Source organism: Xenopus laevis, chromosome 4S (genome assembly GCF_017654675.1).
Source record: "Xenopus laevis strain J_2021 chromosome 4S, Xenopus_laevis_v10.1, whole genome shotgun sequence".
Lineage (NCBI taxonomy): Eukaryota > Metazoa > Chordata > Amphibia > Anura > Pipidae > Xenopus > Xenopus laevis.
The window spans coordinates 55,272,991-55,290,849 of NC_054378.1; the positions used below are offsets into that span (position 1 = coordinate 55,272,991).

Consider the following 17,859-nt stretch of genomic DNA (forward strand, 5'->3'; position numbering starts at 1 on the left):
TAGGTATTTATTCATCACATTCAGAAATGTTTTTTGGTAAATGATGGGTGTTTTGCAAAGTAAAGGATGTTTGGGCCCGAAGGTTCCGCTAGGATTTGCGGACCAAGGAGGAAGCACCAGGTTCCAACACAGTTCACGGTATCCAAGGGGCTAAATAGGAAGAGTAGTCAAATCCAAGCAAAGGTTCAGGTAGCAAGGTTCTTACTCAATATAACAGGCCAAAGTCAATAACAGGAATTAAGGCCAGAAGAAGTATATCACACCCAGGAACACAATAAGTTGAACCTATAATTGGGCAAGGTCTGCAAGGCTCTGGCGTCTTTTTATAGGCAGATTTTGGTGCCAAACAAGCGTGATGACATCATGCGTCACGCACTGATGCTGCATGTTGATGCTGTGCTTTTGACGCACCAGCGTCAAGATGCTGCACTTGTTTTGACATGCTGGCATCACAACGCTGTGCACGTTTTGATGCATTGGCATCAGAACATGCCTCGTGGATATCCTGGGCGCCGTCATCTTGCCCATGGCGCCGGAGCAGACCGGACTTCTCTTAAAAAAGTTTCATTATTCATCTTATATAGTGCTGGCTGCTAAGTCGCTTACTTATTCCACAATGAGTTACATTTTCTTATTTGTTCTCCTAACACTGAATTCATAGTAATTTGTGAGTCCACTGTAACTTCTATGGTCCAACATTTCTCATTTTGTTTGCTTATTGTAGGTGCAAATGATTGTACATACCTGTTCCCTTCACCATCAAAAACCCATGGGGTGGATTTTATACCCTCATAGTCAGAGGCCCAGTAGTATAGACAGGCATTCATATGCAGGCAGTAGAGAAGGTAAGCAGTGGTTCGAATCACCCTGCAAGCAAATAAGACAGCATATTATTAGAACTCCTTTACAACTGGTACATATGGTTACAAAAAGGCCAAGAAGTTCTTAATTTGGGTTTATTCCAAATTGGACTAGCACTGGGCCTGACATTCCAGTGTGAATATGCACAGGATTAATAGACTAACTGGTTATGTTGTTAAATCCATTTGTATTGTAACTAACACGGGTCCTATACATTCATCAGTTGAACAGATTACCATAAATGTTTGGGAGACTTTTATTGACTATTTCATGAGGTTTATGGTCTTATTTATTAAAAATCTAATTTTTGAGGTTTGCAAGGTTTTTGCACTTCGAATAAACTCACAAATTAAGAAAAACGTTTGCTTATTTATAAAAAGTGTAAAAAAAACTTGTTTGAATACAATTGTGAAAAAAACTTGAATACCTTGAATTTTAGATAATAGTCTTAAAAACCTCAATTATCTTGAATTTTTCAAATTTGTGATCTTAAAAACCTCAAATGTATGAGATTACAAACTAAAAAAAACTTAAAATTTTGCCAACTCTTGAATTTTGCCAACAACTCCTATTGACTTCTTTTTGACCTCTCCAGACATTCAAATTTTTGAAAATATATGAGTTTTTGTGCAAACATTTTTTGAATTGTGGCACAAATTAACATTCAAGCCTTGATAAATCACCTCCTAAATGACTTGCTGTGTGAGGACAACATCAACTTGGCCAAATATTAGCTGCAGAGCACAGCCTTGGTCAATGTGGTCTTTGTCTAAAAGGGTTTGGCTTGAATGATATCTGAATAAGTCCTAGTCAGATATAGATTGGGATGGTGTTCTTTTTGGGCCTATAAATGTCCCAGCAGGGTGTCAACTCTTACAAGAAAGACAAGTTGGCAGGAGATATTTGCTCATCGATGGGCACCTAACATCTAATTTAAAATATAGGGCCAAAACATATTTAGTACATTAAAAAGAAATAGAATAATTAAGTGCTAAGGTGTGTAATTATTTTCTTTTATGTCTTTCTATGTTCATTTTCTTTCCCCATTCCCCTTTTTTCTTTCTGTACCCTTTGGAAAATTTAAAAATTTAATAAAAAGAGATTTAATAATAAAAAGAAATAGAAAGAATTGATTTTCCCTTTCTGACATGTAGATTGAGTAGCTTTCAAAGAAATATGCACTGAAGCTGAAAAGAGAGCTGGGCTGCATGTTCTTTATTGATTCACTTTGTTTTATGGCATGAGATGCAGTCCCTAGTGATGGGCAAATTTGCGCCATTTAGCTTCGCTGAAAAATTCGCGAAACGGCGTATAATTTGCGAAACGGCGCCGACGTCTAGTTTTTTAGAAAAAATTTTTTTTGACGCCGGCGAATTTTTGCCGCAAATTTTCGCGTGCGTTTCGCGAATTTATTCGCTGGCGGTGAATCGTGCAAATTTGCCGCGAATTCGCGCCTGGCGAATAAATTCGCCCATCACTAGCAGTCCCTCTTTGTAGCGCATTCCTTGGGGACAATAGGGTATAAATGTATAATCACATAAGGTATTCTGTGTCCCAGTGCAGTCTGAGGATTACTGCACAGCCAAAGCCCCAGAAAATAAATGTCATAAATTGTACGTTGGCCAAGGATATACCATAATGGGGGGAGGCACTCAGCAATTTTATCTGCAATACCCTTTGAATCAAACATCTCCCAGAAATAGCCCCTTACTTTCTGAAAGAGCTCTAGCTTATTACCAATACAGTATTTCATATATTTAATTTTCTTTTAGAAAAAAATGTTTCAAGGCCTGGGCCCCCTTTTTATTTAGTTTTTAAGCAGGAAATATTAAATGATCTGACTCAATGCTTTTTCCCCCACTTTCCATCTGATCAAAAACTTGCAAGTCTGTTCCCAATTAAGTTGAAGTAGAAAGTCATTAAAACAGCTCAATAATATTTTTTCACGTTTCAACTATAATCTGTATAATGCCCTTTGGAAGTTTCAAACACCATCACTTACCTGTAGATGTAAGCCTTGCTCAGGATGGCTTCCAGTCGACTGTTAAATTCAAAGAAAGCCATGTACTGAATAAAGAGAATGCTGTATGTAATGGATCTGATGGGAAGCACTTACAGTATATTTCATTTATTTGCAATGGAAATGGAAGATATGTAAGACATTATGAGCCAATTTCAGGTTGAATAGAGAGGACAGTGCTTCTTACATGATTGACCAGCAGCCAATTAGATTGATGATATACAAGTAAATGAGTGCAGCCTACGCATGCGCACCTGCACATAAAGCTGTAGCCGTCCTCACTAAAATCAACCTACCCACTGCACTTGCTGCATCTGCACTTCACTCTGACATCAGGTATTATTATTATTATTATTAACATGTATTTATATAGCGCCAACATATTGCGTAGTACTGTAAAGTAAATGTGATTATACAACTACATCACATGAATTACATATATAGAATATATGGAATAACAAACATCACAATCAATACAGGTACAAAGAGGTGAGGAAGGCCCTATGCATAGGCATACAGTCTAAAGGGAAGGGAGTAATACACAAGGTGTGGGAGTGGGCAAGATCGAAGTAAGTGGGTGAGAAGTGTGGTGTTGCGTTTGGTAGTTAAGCAGAGTGAGGGTAGGCTTCTCGAAAGAAGTGCGTTTTCAGAGATTTTTTGAAAGCAGAAAGGTTGGGAGAAAGTCGGACAGACCGTGGGAGAGCGTTCCATGTGAGGAGGTAATGAGAGAAGAGTTGAGTAGCAGGTCAGTAAAGGAGCGTAGTAAGCGAGTGGGTGAGTATATAGAGATGAGTTCAGAGATGTAGGGTGGAGCAGAGTTGTGAAGTGCTTTGAAAGTCAGTGTCATTAATTTGAATTTGATTCTGAAAGGTAACGGAAGCCAGTGCAGGGATTGACAGAATGGCGAGGCAGAGGAGGAGCGGTTGCTGAGGTGTATGAGCCTCGCAGCAGTGTTCATTATGGACTGGAGAGGTGACAGTCTCTGGAGGGGGAGGCCAGTTAAAAGAGAGTTGCAGTAGTCTAGACGCGATATGATGAGAGAGTGAATAAGAATTTTGGCAGCGTCTTGGGTGATAAATGATCGTATTTTGGATATGTTCCTTAGGTGGAAGTGACATGATTTAATAAGTGACTGGATATGAGGAGTGAATGACAGGGCAGAATCTAGGATAACCCCAAGGCACCGGGCCTGGGGAGAGGGGGTGATAGTGGAATTGTTAACTATGATGGATACTTCGGGGATGCTACTGGTGTTGCTTGGAGGAAAGAGAACCATTTCAGTTTTAGAGAGGTTTAATTTAAGGTAGCGTTGCGACATCCAGGTAGAGATAGCGGACAGGCAGGAGGAGACGCGAGTTAGGAGTTCTGGGTTGAGATCAGGAGATGAGAGATAGATCTGAGTATCGTCAGCATAGAGGTGGTAGTGGAAACCATACGAATTTATTAATTTGCCAAGGGAGGAAGTATAGAGGGAGAATAGTAATGGTCCCAGGACAGAGCCTTGAGGAACTCCAACAGAAAGAGGTAGGGGAGAAGATGATACTCCATTGTAGGAGACACTGAAGGAACGATTGGTGATGTAAGAAGAGAACCAGGACAGGGCTGTGTCACGAAGGCCAAGCGACTGGAGGGACTGGAGGAGGAGAGGGTGATCTACAGTGTCAAATGCGGCTGAGAGGTCAAGCAGTATTAGTAGTGAGAAATGATTGTTGGCTTTAGCGGTTAAAAGGTCATTAGTTAGTCGAGTCAGGGCAGTTTCCGTGGAGTGTTGTGGCTTACAACCAGATTGTAGGGGGTCCAGCAGGTTATTGTCAGAGAGGAATGAGGTAAGTCGGTTGTAGACTAGGCGCTCAAGTAGTTTAGAGATGAAAGGTAGCAGAGAGATAGGTCGGAGGTTGTCAAGATTGGAGGGATCAAGAGAGGGTTTTTTCAGAATGGGGGTGACAAGAGCATGTTTTAGTTGAGAAGGAAACAGTCCAGTTGAGAGCGAAAGATTAAATAGGTGAGTTAAGGCTTTGATTAGACACGGATTGGTATTGCGGAGAAGTTTTGAGGGAATTGGATCAAGCGGGCAGGTGGTAAGGTGAGAAGAGGCCAGAAGCTTTGAGACTTCCTCATCAGTGACAGGGGTGAAGGAACACAGGAGAGACTGGGGAGTGTGGAGGGAGGGTGGTGGAAGTCTAGGGGGGTTGAGTAGTGTAATGTACCTTCTGATAGTGTCAATTTTGTTTTTGAAGTGCTCAGCAATATCTTGAGCAGAGACAGATGTGCATGGAGGGGGTGGAGAAGGGGAAAGGAGAGTGTTAAAGGTGGAGAAAAGTTGTGCTGGTTTTTTAGAAAGGGAGTTAATGAGTGAAGTAAAGTATGTTTGTTTGGCTTGGAAGAGGCTGGTGTTAAAGGAGCGCAGGGCAGATTTGTAGCTCCAAAAGTCTGATTCTGAACGGGATTTGCGCCAGCGACGCTCAAGTGCACGTGAGTGTCTTTGGAGCGCTTTTGTATGAGCAGTATGCCAAGGTTGAAGTGGTTTGGGTCGAGAACGTTTAGTTTTTATAGGAGCAAGCTCATTTAGGGCAGTGGTGAGAGTACTATAGTAGACAGAGGTAGCCACATTAGGCCATGAGATGAGTGAGATGTTAGAGTGAAGAGAGTCAAAGGAAGAAGAGAGATGTGACACGTCTACAGCTTGCAAGTCACGGTAAGTACGTGTTTGGGGAATAGCAGGGGGTGAGGAGGGAGTTAGTGAGAGTTGAAATGTGAGCATATTGTGATCAGAGAGGGGAAATGGGGAGTTTGTAAAATTGGAGGTTGAACAGAGTCTGGTAAATATGAGATCCAGAGCATTACCATTGGAGTGAGAGGGGGAGTCTGAGCACAAAGATAAGCCTAGGGAGGAGCTTAGTGAAAGAAGTTTAGAGACAGAAGAGTTGTTGGTGTTGTTAACGGGTATATTAAAGTCACCTAATATGATGGATGGGATGTTAGATGAAAGAAAGTAAGGAAGCCAAGCAGCAAAGTTGTCCAGAAATTGTGCAGTTGGTCCTGGTGGTCGATATATGACAGCAATGCAGAGTGAAACAGGAGAAAAGAGCCTAATGCAGTGAGCCTCAAATGAGGAGAATGATAAAGAGGGAACAGGTGGAAGAACTTTAAAAGTACAGCGGGGAGAGAGAAGCAAACCCACCCCACCTCCAGGTCTGTTACCAGGTCTGGGAGTATGAGTAAGGTGTAGGCCCCCATAGGACAGGGCAGCAGGTGAGGCAGTGTCAGTAGGAGAGAGCCACAGGTAAGTGCAGACTTTTAATATCATGGGAACGATCCAATTTTTACTAAACCATTATTTTGGTAAGTTAACTTGTTTTTGTATGAATTTGCAAAAGATGAACATAAAGCACTTTAGTAAACGACTTGCTAAGGGCTTGGGTCCTTCTACCCCTAGTATTGTTTGTAACAAAATAATGAGATATTTCAAAGGGGATCGCATTCCCACCACTGGCAGAGAGGTTGTTGCTGCTACTGATGGTGGGGAGTAAGAAAATGAAAATATGAAAGCCAGTATCTTTTCCATAAGAGATGGAAACATTATAAGGTTTGAAAATGAAGCCTAGAGTGTCTAGTAAGCAGTGATGGGCCATAAGACTTGAGAGCCTTGGGCCTTTTTTGGAAAAAATACCAGTCTTCATATCTTTATTTTTCTATATGATTAATATTGACTTCGAGTATAATTTTACTGGCCTGGCTGGTAAAATATAGACTGGGTGGCATTAGGTGAGGTTCAAAGTTAACTCTAAAAATGAATATGGATGAAAATGCCATAATTTATATATTAAACTTAACACACCAGTCTAAAGTTTCAGCTTTTCAACAGCAGCAATGATCCAGGACTTCAAACTTGTCACAGGAGGTCACCATCTTGGAAAGTGTCTGTGACACTCACATGCTCAGTGGGCTCTGAGTAGCTGTTGAGAAGCTAAGCTTAATTAATTAAGAAGAAAATAAGGTTGGTCTGAAATATAATCTGGTGCTACAAGGTTGACTATTCAATTCTGATGCTAGCTGGTTGTGCTCTGTGCTGCCATGTAGTAACTATCTATATTAATTACTAATCAGCCTTATATAATAAAAATGTATATTCTATGTGTACTTTATATTTTGAGTTGGTCCTTAACTCAGTAAGTGATAGCAGCACAGAGCATGTACAGTGAATGAGCAGAAAAGAAGATGGAGAGTTACTGGGGCATCTTGGGAAGCACAGATCTTTATTGCTGTGGTTGCCTTGGCCTGTTAAAGAAACCCAAAACATAATGTACAACATTTCTAGCCTACTTCTTTAAAGTCTTAAAGCACTGATAAAAGCCCCATTCATTTAGTGATTCTTACATTTGCATATACTTTGTTTTGCTGTAACTGGGCCATTACTTTCTGAACCTCAGGCAGCAGGAATATTATAATTTCTCCCCCTCTCTGTAAAATTATGGAGAAGTAATGAAAGTGCAGTACAGTATGACAATTCTTTTGGGTGTTTTCCAAACAGTTCTGGTATTCTTATTATTGGGAGGGATAGAAACATACCTTTAAAATACGTGGCAATCTCAATAAAGACTTGACGCCAAATTTCAAATAAAGAACATCCAATGGGAGAAGAGAAATGAGATCCATCTACCAATAAGCAAACAGAAACTGAGAATAGCATAAACATAGACTGGCTTCACTTTATCGTGCCTGTATATTTCTAATGCTTAATTTTACAAACTATTAACAGATAATATTTAGAAGTACTGGCATGGAGTCCCTTATGGAAATCGATTCTCCAGACAGTTATGAATTACAGGAAAACACTCTCCCATAGAGTCCGTGTTAAACTGATTCGAATTTCTAAAAATGATTTACATTTTCTCTGTTAAAAAAAACAGTACCTAGTTCTATGGAGCTACACAAATCCATATGGGTGGTAAAACAATTCTATTGGGTTTAGTTACTGTTTATAATATATTTAGCAGATGTAAAGTATGGAGATGCAAATTAAGGAAAGATCCCTTATCTAGAATTTCCCAGGTCCTAAGCAATACCTGTATATGCTTTCACTTCCTGCTTACCAGTGGGCCTTAATTACAGTAGGAAAAGTAGGGTAATTAATGAGAATATGGCTTATTAAGCTTAATCAGTTAGGCGTACAAAAAAAGGTGCATAAATTCTATCTGAACTTACAGATATATATATTTTTTTTTTTACAACACAGACAAACTCGATTCAACAGATTAAATGGAAATAATATTACCCTAATTAACCATTTCACAACATCATTTTTGGTTCACAGTTAATTTGCAATCCCCATCCCCATTGATGAATATGAAAGGATCCCTATAATAAAGGTTAAAATATTGTATATTTGAAAGCCTCCTAAATCTGTAATGTCATGGAACATGTTGTAAAATGTTATTGTAACAGGGTTTTGTTGCAGCATGTGATACAGTTGGGCCTAGGACAGCCTATCTTTGATGAAAGGTAAGGAATACATTCTTCTTCAGAATTACTCTATGGCTCTAACAGATATGCAGGGCTGGCCTTATGCCCGTCACCAGGAAGCAGCACTGATAAGAAATTCTCCAGCATATTAAGCTGCCAAACCTGCCCCACAACCCTGAAAGGCTCAGCCTGCCCCAACCCAGATCAAGCCAGCCTACAACCTGAATCAGCTTGTCCTGCATCAACCATGACTGACCCAGTATACTTTGTGCCCCCATTTTTATCTCTCTCTCCTGTCCATGTACATACTCCCTTTCTCATGCTCTGTGTGTCCCTAATTTATCCCTCTCTTTTGTCCACTATGTGACCCTATTTCCTCCCTCTCTCTCTCTCTTGCCCTTTGTGTCCCTCTTTCCTCCGTCTCTTCCCTGGCATGCCCCTATTTCCTCCCTCTTTTTTTTGCCCTGAGTACCCCTATCTCCTTCTTCTCTTTTCTTCTTCTGTGACCCTGTTTTCTCCCTCTCTCTCTTCCCCTGTGTGCCCCTATTTCCTCCATATCTTTTGTGCCGTGTGCCCCTATTTCCTTCCCCTCTTTCTCTCTTGTCCTGTGTGCCCCTATTTCTGCCCTCTCTTTCATGCACTGTGTGACCTTATTTTGTCCATCTATTTTGTGCCCTGTATGTCCCTATTTTCCTATATACTTTAGTGTGACAGTAGCCAGCAACACTTTGTCAAGGGGGCCCCACCAAAATGGTCCCAATTGGACCCCACATTTGATGGGACAGGCCCTGAAGAAATGAAATTGCATACAATTACCTTAAACCGATCAGTCTTGAAGTAATGCTCTCGCATTTGTTTCTTATCTGTCTAAAGAGAAAGAGATCAGATGGCAAGTATTATCTACTGTATAAACTGGAGTTCATTTACTATACTTACACTGATAAAATGTGCTCAAGGGCAGTAATTTGTAACCTTGCAATTCAGCTGGGGAGCATACTCCATTTATTTTTTAAGTAATACCATAAGGATGAACGTTTGCCAGTAATACCACAAGGATCATCCTCACTTCCCAACCCCCCAATGCAGATCCATGTAAAAATCCTTGGCAAAAAATGGGTAAGCCCCAGTCGAATTGCAGGTGTTGTCTCTGTCTTTGCACTATAACAGAGATGATGCCATATGTCTAGGAACCAGACAGCACTGCACTTTTAGCAATTGACTTTGGTCAATCTACTGCAGGTTGAATAATGAAAGCAAATCTTTGATTGAATTGATTTGAATATTTATACTGTAATGTGATCAAAACATAAATATTTATCAGAGGCTACTGACTTTATTTATTATTTGTTTCATTATGAATGGACAAAGATTGCAAGCGGACTTACAATGATGTCTCCTCCTCGGACAAACTGTAGCCTGGCCTGGAACAGGGTAATATCTAGCAGGTAGATAAGGTCGCACAGGTAATCCATGAGCAGCCAGTAATGGATGTTGCTGGATGTTTGGTATGGAAAAGCCCAGCGTACAGGGATTAGCCAGCAGTTCCAATTCCATGCCAATACGACAAAAAATAGCCACAACACATACATAACATCTAGAAACAGAAAATAAAAGTTCAGATGTGGCTAAATGATGGTTGGTCTTTCTTAGACTGCTTGTACAATATTGCTTTCTGCTTTGATTTGGCAGCAGGGATGTTATCTTATTAAGTATATATCAGCTGTACCTTATGATTTCCAAACAACCCATAGACTAAACAGATGAATGCCCTACGAGGTGCCATAATAGATGTATGGCCACTTTTATATTGTTCTGTTTATTTGGGCTGACTGACTGAAATAACTGGAACAGCAGGATTTTATGGATAAAACTGGCCAAACTACCCAACCAAATCTGGTCGTGTATGTCCACATTAAGTTGACCTGTTAGCCTGCAATGATAAATATATTTTACTGCATTTTTATGATCATGGACTGCCACCTTGCTTCTGAAGTCCTAATAGTTTTCAAAATTAGGTTATTATCTTCCTATAAAATCCTGGGATAATGACTTATAATTTTTTTAATTCATGGACCCCCTTCCATCCATCTTACTAGTCAGAGGGTCGATGCTGGATGGAAATTTGAGTTTCAGGAGACGGTCACGCCAGGGCCTGGTTTTAAACTTGCAACATAGCATTTCACAATAATGCTCCTCTTCTGCTGGGACTTCAACATCATCTTTCTTCTCTTCGGCTGGAGGGGGTGGAGGAGGAGGAGGAGGAGGGGACGGTGCACTTTTTTTGGAGGGAGCTAAAACAGATATATATTATCATCACACTGTATACTATTAGTATTACACATGAAATATCTGCCCAAAATGCTTACAGTAAACATTACAGTCACCATGGCACAGGGAGATTGAGCAAATTGCTAAAAGGAGAATTGAACCAAAAAAACAAATATGGATAGAAATGCAAAATTTTATATACTGAGTTTAATGCCACAGCCAAAAGTTTGAACATCTCTATAACAGAAGTGATCAAGGCTTTTAAAGTTGTCACAGGAGTTTCTGTGATACACACATACTCAGTGTGGCCTGGGCAATGGCTGAGAAGTTAATCTTAGGGGTCATCTCAAATCTCAAAAGAAAATGAGGTTCACCTGTTCCTTAAGCTGATATTACATGGCTGCTTCTGTTTCTGATCAGATTGAAATTCTGATACTGATTGCCCTTGTTTCAGAACTATCATGTAACGAGGAATCTAAATTCATTACTAATCAGCCTTGTATTGTGACAATTGTATTCTGTATGTACAGTTTATTTTGAGTCAGTCCCTAAACTAAGCTGACAGCAGCACAGAGAATGTGCTGTGACCCTGCATAAAAGTATATAGGGAGCTACTGGGGCATCTTTAGAGGCACAGATCTTCACTACTATAAGGTTGTGGGTGCCTTGGACTGGCACAGAACCACAAACCATAATGTAGCATTTCTAGCCTACTTCTTGGTTAAGCTTTATTTCACCTTTAAACTCCCAAAGAAATGCTACAGGAGCCCAGCTCTGGCTGAGTTTCGTGATTTAACAATACATTTAACCTTCAGTGCTCATATTCTTCAATTTCAAGAAGTTAAATGATCTTTTGTTGATTTAATGCAATTTAATAAAGGAGAAAAACAACTTTGCAGAATAACATTAGAATCAATCATAACTAAAAGATGACCCCTCAGAAATGTACAGTTTAAGTTCATAGTAAAGCCTATAATAAAAGTCATAAGGGCAAATTTGGAGACACAAAAAGGTTAGATTTTTTTCTAACCCTGCATCTGTTCTTTAAAATATTGCTATCTCTGGTTATATCTTGTGACATTTCTGAACTCATACTTGTTAAGGGCCATAGAGGGCGCTATTATGGTGAGTTTGTAGAAACATGCTTGGTCCATTCAAACTGTACCTGTACCTGATACAGAAATAATGGATAGGGGTGGCAATTCTAGCTTTGTGCAGTGGAAACCCCCACATTATATCTTGACATCTATTATATCTTGACATCTATGTATGACCCACAAGGGTATTTAATAATGTGTCACTGCAGGATCACTGTCCCAATATCTATGTGACAGAAGCAAAAATGCTATATTTTGAACTGTATCTATATGTTGTCAGTAGTTTAATCTACCCAAACTTGCAGTGTGTGTGCATGTGTGGCATCTAGTTTATAGCTCCTTTTTTTGTTTTTGTGATTGTAACTACTGTATATGCCCCTAGATAAAAAAAAAGTAATAGTATAAATCATTATACTAACAGACAGATGGACTTTCATCTTCGGAGGACAGTTCAGGGTCAATCAGTTTCTCCTTAACGCGTTCTGTCCGGTCCTTGAACATGCGAACCAGTTCCTGCAGGCGCTCTGTTATTTTTGCGCTGCTGTGACTGATTGCTGAAGCAGATCTCTCCATAACTCTGAGAACATAAAGAGGACAGAAGTGAACCCAGTGTTTCCAACTTACTTAGATCAAGAAAAGGTTACACTGGATTTCCAAGCACAAAGCATATAGATAGTTTTGTCACTTTGATTTTGCTGTAAGGGCAAGTAACTTCTAGTGAAACCAGTGATTCAAACTTGCAACTTTTCCCAGCCCCTTTATAGTGGTAAATCCTATCAAGGCTCAGATAAGAGAATAATGATCATTTCTGGTATGAAGATTCTGTTTTATGTAGAAGAAATCTGGGACACATATTGGAAAAACTTGTAAATAATATTCCTGAAAATAAAAAAGGTGGATTTTCACAATAAATAATGTATCTTCAAAGAGATTATTTGCACTTATTACATTAAATCTAACTAACATTGTAACATCAATAATGCCCTTGAATTTGTACAGAGAAATATGTTACTCTTGAATAGTCCTTACTCTTCATCCTCTGATGCAGCATCAGATATACCCTCCATATTGTCTTCTTGGGACTGTGTCCTCTTTGTACTACATTAACAGACAAAGACCCAGAAAATATCTCAGCATGCTTTAACAGATTTAACAAGAAAACAGATTTTTACAAGAAAAAGAGAGAATGGTTGAGAGAGGCATGAGTTGCAGCAGCAGAGAGAGGTAGAAAGGGAAAGTAGAAGAAGGAGGAGGAGGAGAATATATTTCACCTACAGTATAGCTAGCAGGGCATTAGCAATCTCTTAAAGTATGTATTATAATTACCTTTTAGCAGGCAAAGATGTGACAGGCACTATAAGAGTCCTATGTCTACATGGTGACACTGGAGGCCTCACAAGGTCTTCATGTTCCAGAGCATCTGTTATACTACCAGAGTCCACATCTTCAATACTGACTGCTGGATGTGTAAAGAATCTTCCATCTAGAAATAAGTTTTACATTGTACATAGCTGATGCGGCTCTCCTCTCATCTATTAACCTTAGTAGGTAATTGATATAAAAGAAACATAGCAGCTCACCGATGGATGGATAGATGATAAATAGATAGATGTAGATACAGGTATGAAACTGGTTCTCCAGAAACGCATTAATGTATTATTTATGTATTATTTTTTACAGTTTTTTTTACTGATTTCCATTAATTTATAGATCATAGGGCCCATTTACATATGCAAGTTCAGCGAGCAAAGTGCAGTTTCAAACACAATCACCCAGTTGTTCCCCCGAAATACAGCATCATTGTGGTTGTAAGGCGGCTATGAGTTTGACAGAATTGTGCTGCACTGCGAAATTGCATCTGATTTGCCAAAATGAACTGCAGGCGCAAAAGTCTAGCTGGCTTCTTTTCCAATATTTGCCATGTGAATGATGTCTGCACCTGTGAGCTGCACATACTGACAGTGGGCACAAAGGGAATCAGGAGTTGAAGGTAGCTCCAGGTTTCCCCTGGGTCAATAGCTGCAGCAGTAGTCAATTCTGAAGGGAAGGCAGGAAGGACTGAGCAGAATCGAGCGCAACTATTCAGAAGTGCAAGGAGAGCATTTCAACACAAGTACTTTAAATGAAAGTGGTTTTACATGCAACTGACTGTTGGGAAATTGCGGAGATTGCAACTGTACTTGTGGATGTAAATTTGCCATCATATCTTGTGTTTAATGTAAACAACCCAAATATGTCACTGTAATGCAAAATAATAGCTTTTTTAATGTTTAAACAATTTCAGCAAATTAGATTTGACAAGGTGCTCCAAATTAAGAAAACACCACCTCTTGCAAAAAATTGTAAATGCTAAGTATTGCAAATACCAATCGCCATGCCTGTACTAATACCTCAAGGAATTGAGCAATACATGCATCTGAAAAGAAGCTAAAAGCAAAGTATTCTACTAGCATTATAAAGATAGCAAAAGCAGTTTGTTGGAAAGCTTTGGGAGTTTGAAATGATCTACCTAAGCCATGAGGGGGGAAGCCACTATCCGCAAAAAGGAAGGATTCAGCACTCCATTTTTGAAGCTCAGAGAAAGAGGTGGGGCTCAGCAGCTGGGTACATTAGGTAGGTCATCTAAGGCATCAGGAATGTTGGATTGGGAATGGCATCGATCCCGGGCACCTTCAGGCACCAGACGGGACAACTCTACATCTGCACTGTGACGGGACATAACAGCAGAACCTATGGAGAATGAGCTGAACAGGAGCCAGACCTGGAACTTAGTACAGAGAATACACATTTCCAGATTTTGCTAGGTACATCCTTGTGGTCTCTTACTGACACATACAGTATATAAACAGTCAGATGAATTCTATAATAAGGAGTGGAAACTACTGATTAAAAGAACTCTAGGCAATGTCACTCAGTGGCTACTAAAGCAAATAAAAGTATGGTCTTGCATAAAAAAGGCATTTGCATAAGGGATGAAAACGTAAATTTGTCTCTTTATTGATTCCTAGTAAAGCCTCACATTGAGAATGCAGTGCAGTTTTTGGGCCTTTGTAAGCCAAGAGAGTGCAGAGATGTGAAACTAAAGTGCTGAAGGCAGATTCTTTAAACACTTTTAAGAGTGACTTGCATTACTTCTTGTGAAGCTTAATTTCCAATATTGTGATCTTAAGGTCTACAGTTAGTTGGTATAGGCACTGGTATACTTAATTTATATGTATGTGTGTGATACATGTGCACTGGGTTTCATTTTGAAGGGTTGCACTTGATGGCCTGTTTCTTTATTTCAGCATTTTTTATGCACACATATTTAAAAACAACACAACATTTTTCCCACATCCACCTTACCAGGTTCTGGCAATGACAAGGGGCTTAAAGTCTGCTCCGAAACCTACGAAGGAAACAGGGTAGATTTAATTTTTTCCAATTTATTTAAGGAATGCTCCATTTTCTGTCTGTGAAACTCACTTACAAAGATAGACAAAGATAGACACATAGATCTATACATAAACAAAAAAGCAATTACATATGAATTATGCTGAAAATGTGTTTCATACTGTTCTTTCATTATACAGGGATTTTGAATGGAGTATTCTCCCCGAAAGCAAGGATAAAAAATCTAAATCTCCTTCTCCTGGCAATTACATCCTCTCCAGTGAACTTGGCACCAGAAGGAGATTTGTAGTCAAGCTGTGACTTGTATGTTCAAGGGACAGGGCCAAGGCCAGTTCTGTTTTAAAGAGATGCTGAAGGTTTTGTGAACAAGATCTGTCCCGTTACGCAAGTGCTAAAAATATTTAAACCCTAGTTAAACCCTTTTAGCAAAAAGTATTATTTCAAGCAGTGAATCAATAAAATTAAAAATGTATTAGCATGTGCTAAACATAAATTTATGCATTTTAAGACAAATTCCAATCAGAACAAAACAGAGCAGCCCAACATTTGTTGTATATAAGGAACAGTTATGACCCTTTCTATGTTTACTGGTTGAACTGTACAAATCTCCCTTCCTGCCGACTGGTCTGAAAGATAAAATTATAGTTAAGGCCCATATAGAAATTCTGCTTTCCATTGGCCTATATAAAGATTACCTGCTTTAAATAATTGCACTCCTCCACTCCAGCTTGAGTAGCTACAAGAACTGAAGTGTCCAGGTATTCGGGTGGATCTGCCAAAATCACCTTGCTGATAAAACAGAACAATACATGTCAGAGAGAAAAAAATGATTTAACGAGAATTCCCCAGCGTAGTGTTCAGATTCACACAGCCTTTCTCAGCCTTTCTCTAATACAACAGACTTGTCTCCATCATTCACCATGAGATATAGTCATCTCTCAGGTATGAAACCTGTTGGCGTTAGAGGCTCAGGTCACAAAGTATGAAAACTGGAGCTCAGTAGATAGCATATGAATGTTATATCTAAATAGTATTTTGGCAATACCTAACATGCACTTTCTTGCCACTGATATTACTTTGTGATGACTGTCAGGTTATCTGAACATGGGAAATCACAATAATAAGAAAACATAATACTGGAACCCAAGTGTTATGGCATGGTTGGCCTTTGTTATTGGCTTGTAATTGGTTCTTAGTATATCCCTCATATATCTTCAGTTTATAAAAATCCTATTTTGCACTTTGTTTAGGGAGAAATTCACTAGTAGGAATGAGTGCAACAGTTTGGCATATTTCAAAATTCTACAAGTTTCAGTGATTTTGCAATATCAGCTTTAATTTTATATTGTCTGTTTTAAATTTACCCATGCAAACACACTGTAATTATGTCCATATTTCATATTGATTGTACCTAGCCATAAATTGTCTGCAACTGAGTTATTTTTAAAGTTTGACTTAGGGAAAAACAATAAATTATATCCTGAAGGGTTCCTTGTATTGCTAGACAAACTGTTTGTTTCCTCTGTCTATATGGCACCCTCAGCTATGTATTATTTCAGACTACAGTACAGCATGCTCACATTTTTCCACAATTCACCAATAAATCTTTCATGTTACTGAAAAGTTTATTTAGTGAAACTTAGTATGATCCCACAAAAACATCCCACTGGCAGCACATTAGGGACATTGACCCTACAACAAAAATATTACAATAAAATGATTTCAGTCAGCTAATGAAAAGAAGCCCTCTATAACTTACTGTTTATGTATACACAAAGCCGTACAGTTGCAAAAGTAAATATCACCTACTTGTATCCAAATAGGTCTGTACATCACAGGTGACTGTTCCAGACCTTCATGATCCATCAAATTCATTTAAAAAACTCATGTTAGAAATCCTCGCTCTCAATCTCAAAAGGATTTTAATTTTAAAAGTGGATTGGGACAGCAGGCAGCAGATTAGTGGCAAATCCTCTATCTTGTTAGTCAGAGTGAATGTGCATTATGATATTTTCAGCACCTATGGCTGAAGGAGAGCTCCTTTCCATCGAAGCTGAGTATGGGCACTTGAAAGGATGCTGTTGCTAGGAGAAGCTGCATTGTAACTAAGAGAGAGAAGGATTGCTAAGAGCTAGCGGGCAGTTTCTAGGAGCCTCAGTATTACCACAGCCTTTTTTTTTTTCTTCTGTGCAGCACTAGGTTTTAAACATGCAAAGGCTATCCTCTCCTCCTGCTGATGAGGTAGCCTAATGAAATAAAAAACAGAAACTTACTGTGACACCTTGATTTGTTCTTCACTTTCACTGTCATAATATGATACTTGCAGCCTGAAAATAAAAAAAAAAAACAGAAAAGGAAAGGCATTTCAAGTAGCATTTACTTATACAAACCAATTCGAACTCTCCTAACTTCTTAATTGTCTGTGATATATTTCTGAGAGACATCTATAAAAAGTGCCCATTTATTAACTAGTGCCTCACAGGTATAACAACAGGTGTAACAGCTAACAGAAGTGAGAGAGAGGGGGGGGGAGAAAGAGAGTTAGAAATGTTCGAATGGTGTTCTGAATTTGTGCTAAAACACACCAAGATTGACACATACTCGGCCTCATCTTCATCTTCTTCTGTGATCCAGGAGAGGCACCTGAAGGACACAAGCAGCTGAATGAAGGACAACAGCTCAAAGGTTTATTAGGATCTGAATAATCATCAAGCATCAGATCTCTCTTTTCTTACTGGGAATGGCCTTGTAATAATG

The 17,859-nt window shown here is 39.2% G+C and overlaps 1 protein-coding gene across 3 annotated transcripts in view; it reads right to left on the bottom strand.

Moving 5' to 3' along the window:
- Window positions 1-17,859, bottom strand: part of cngb1.S (cyclic nucleotide gated channel beta 1 S homeolog) — a 69,337-nt gene that overhangs the window by 14,753 nt on the left and 36,725 nt on the right. For all 3 annotated transcript variants that reach the window (XM_041561258.1, XM_041561257.1, XM_041561256.1), the window contains exons 20-32: window positions 17,704-17,745; window positions 17,376-17,429; window positions 15,798-15,891; window positions 15,055-15,097; window positions 13,036-13,192; window positions 12,739-12,807; window positions 12,129-12,286; window positions 10,438-10,635; window positions 9,730-9,938; window positions 9,161-9,211; window positions 7,451-7,537; window positions 2,864-2,928; window positions 745-867 (exon numbers count right to left, since the gene is read on the bottom strand). In XM_041561258.1, coding sequence (XP_041417192.1) covers window positions 745-867; window positions 2,864-2,928; window positions 7,451-7,537; window positions 9,161-9,211; window positions 9,730-9,938; window positions 10,438-10,635; window positions 12,129-12,286; window positions 12,739-12,807; window positions 13,036-13,192; window positions 15,055-15,097; window positions 15,798-15,891; window positions 17,376-17,429; window positions 17,704-17,745 — 1,350 coding nt within the window. The remainder of the gene's footprint in view (window positions 1-744; window positions 868-2,863; window positions 2,929-7,450; window positions 7,538-9,160; window positions 9,212-9,729; window positions 9,939-10,437; window positions 10,636-12,128; window positions 12,287-12,738; window positions 12,808-13,035; window positions 13,193-15,054; window positions 15,098-15,797; window positions 15,892-17,375; window positions 17,430-17,703; window positions 17,746-17,859) is intronic.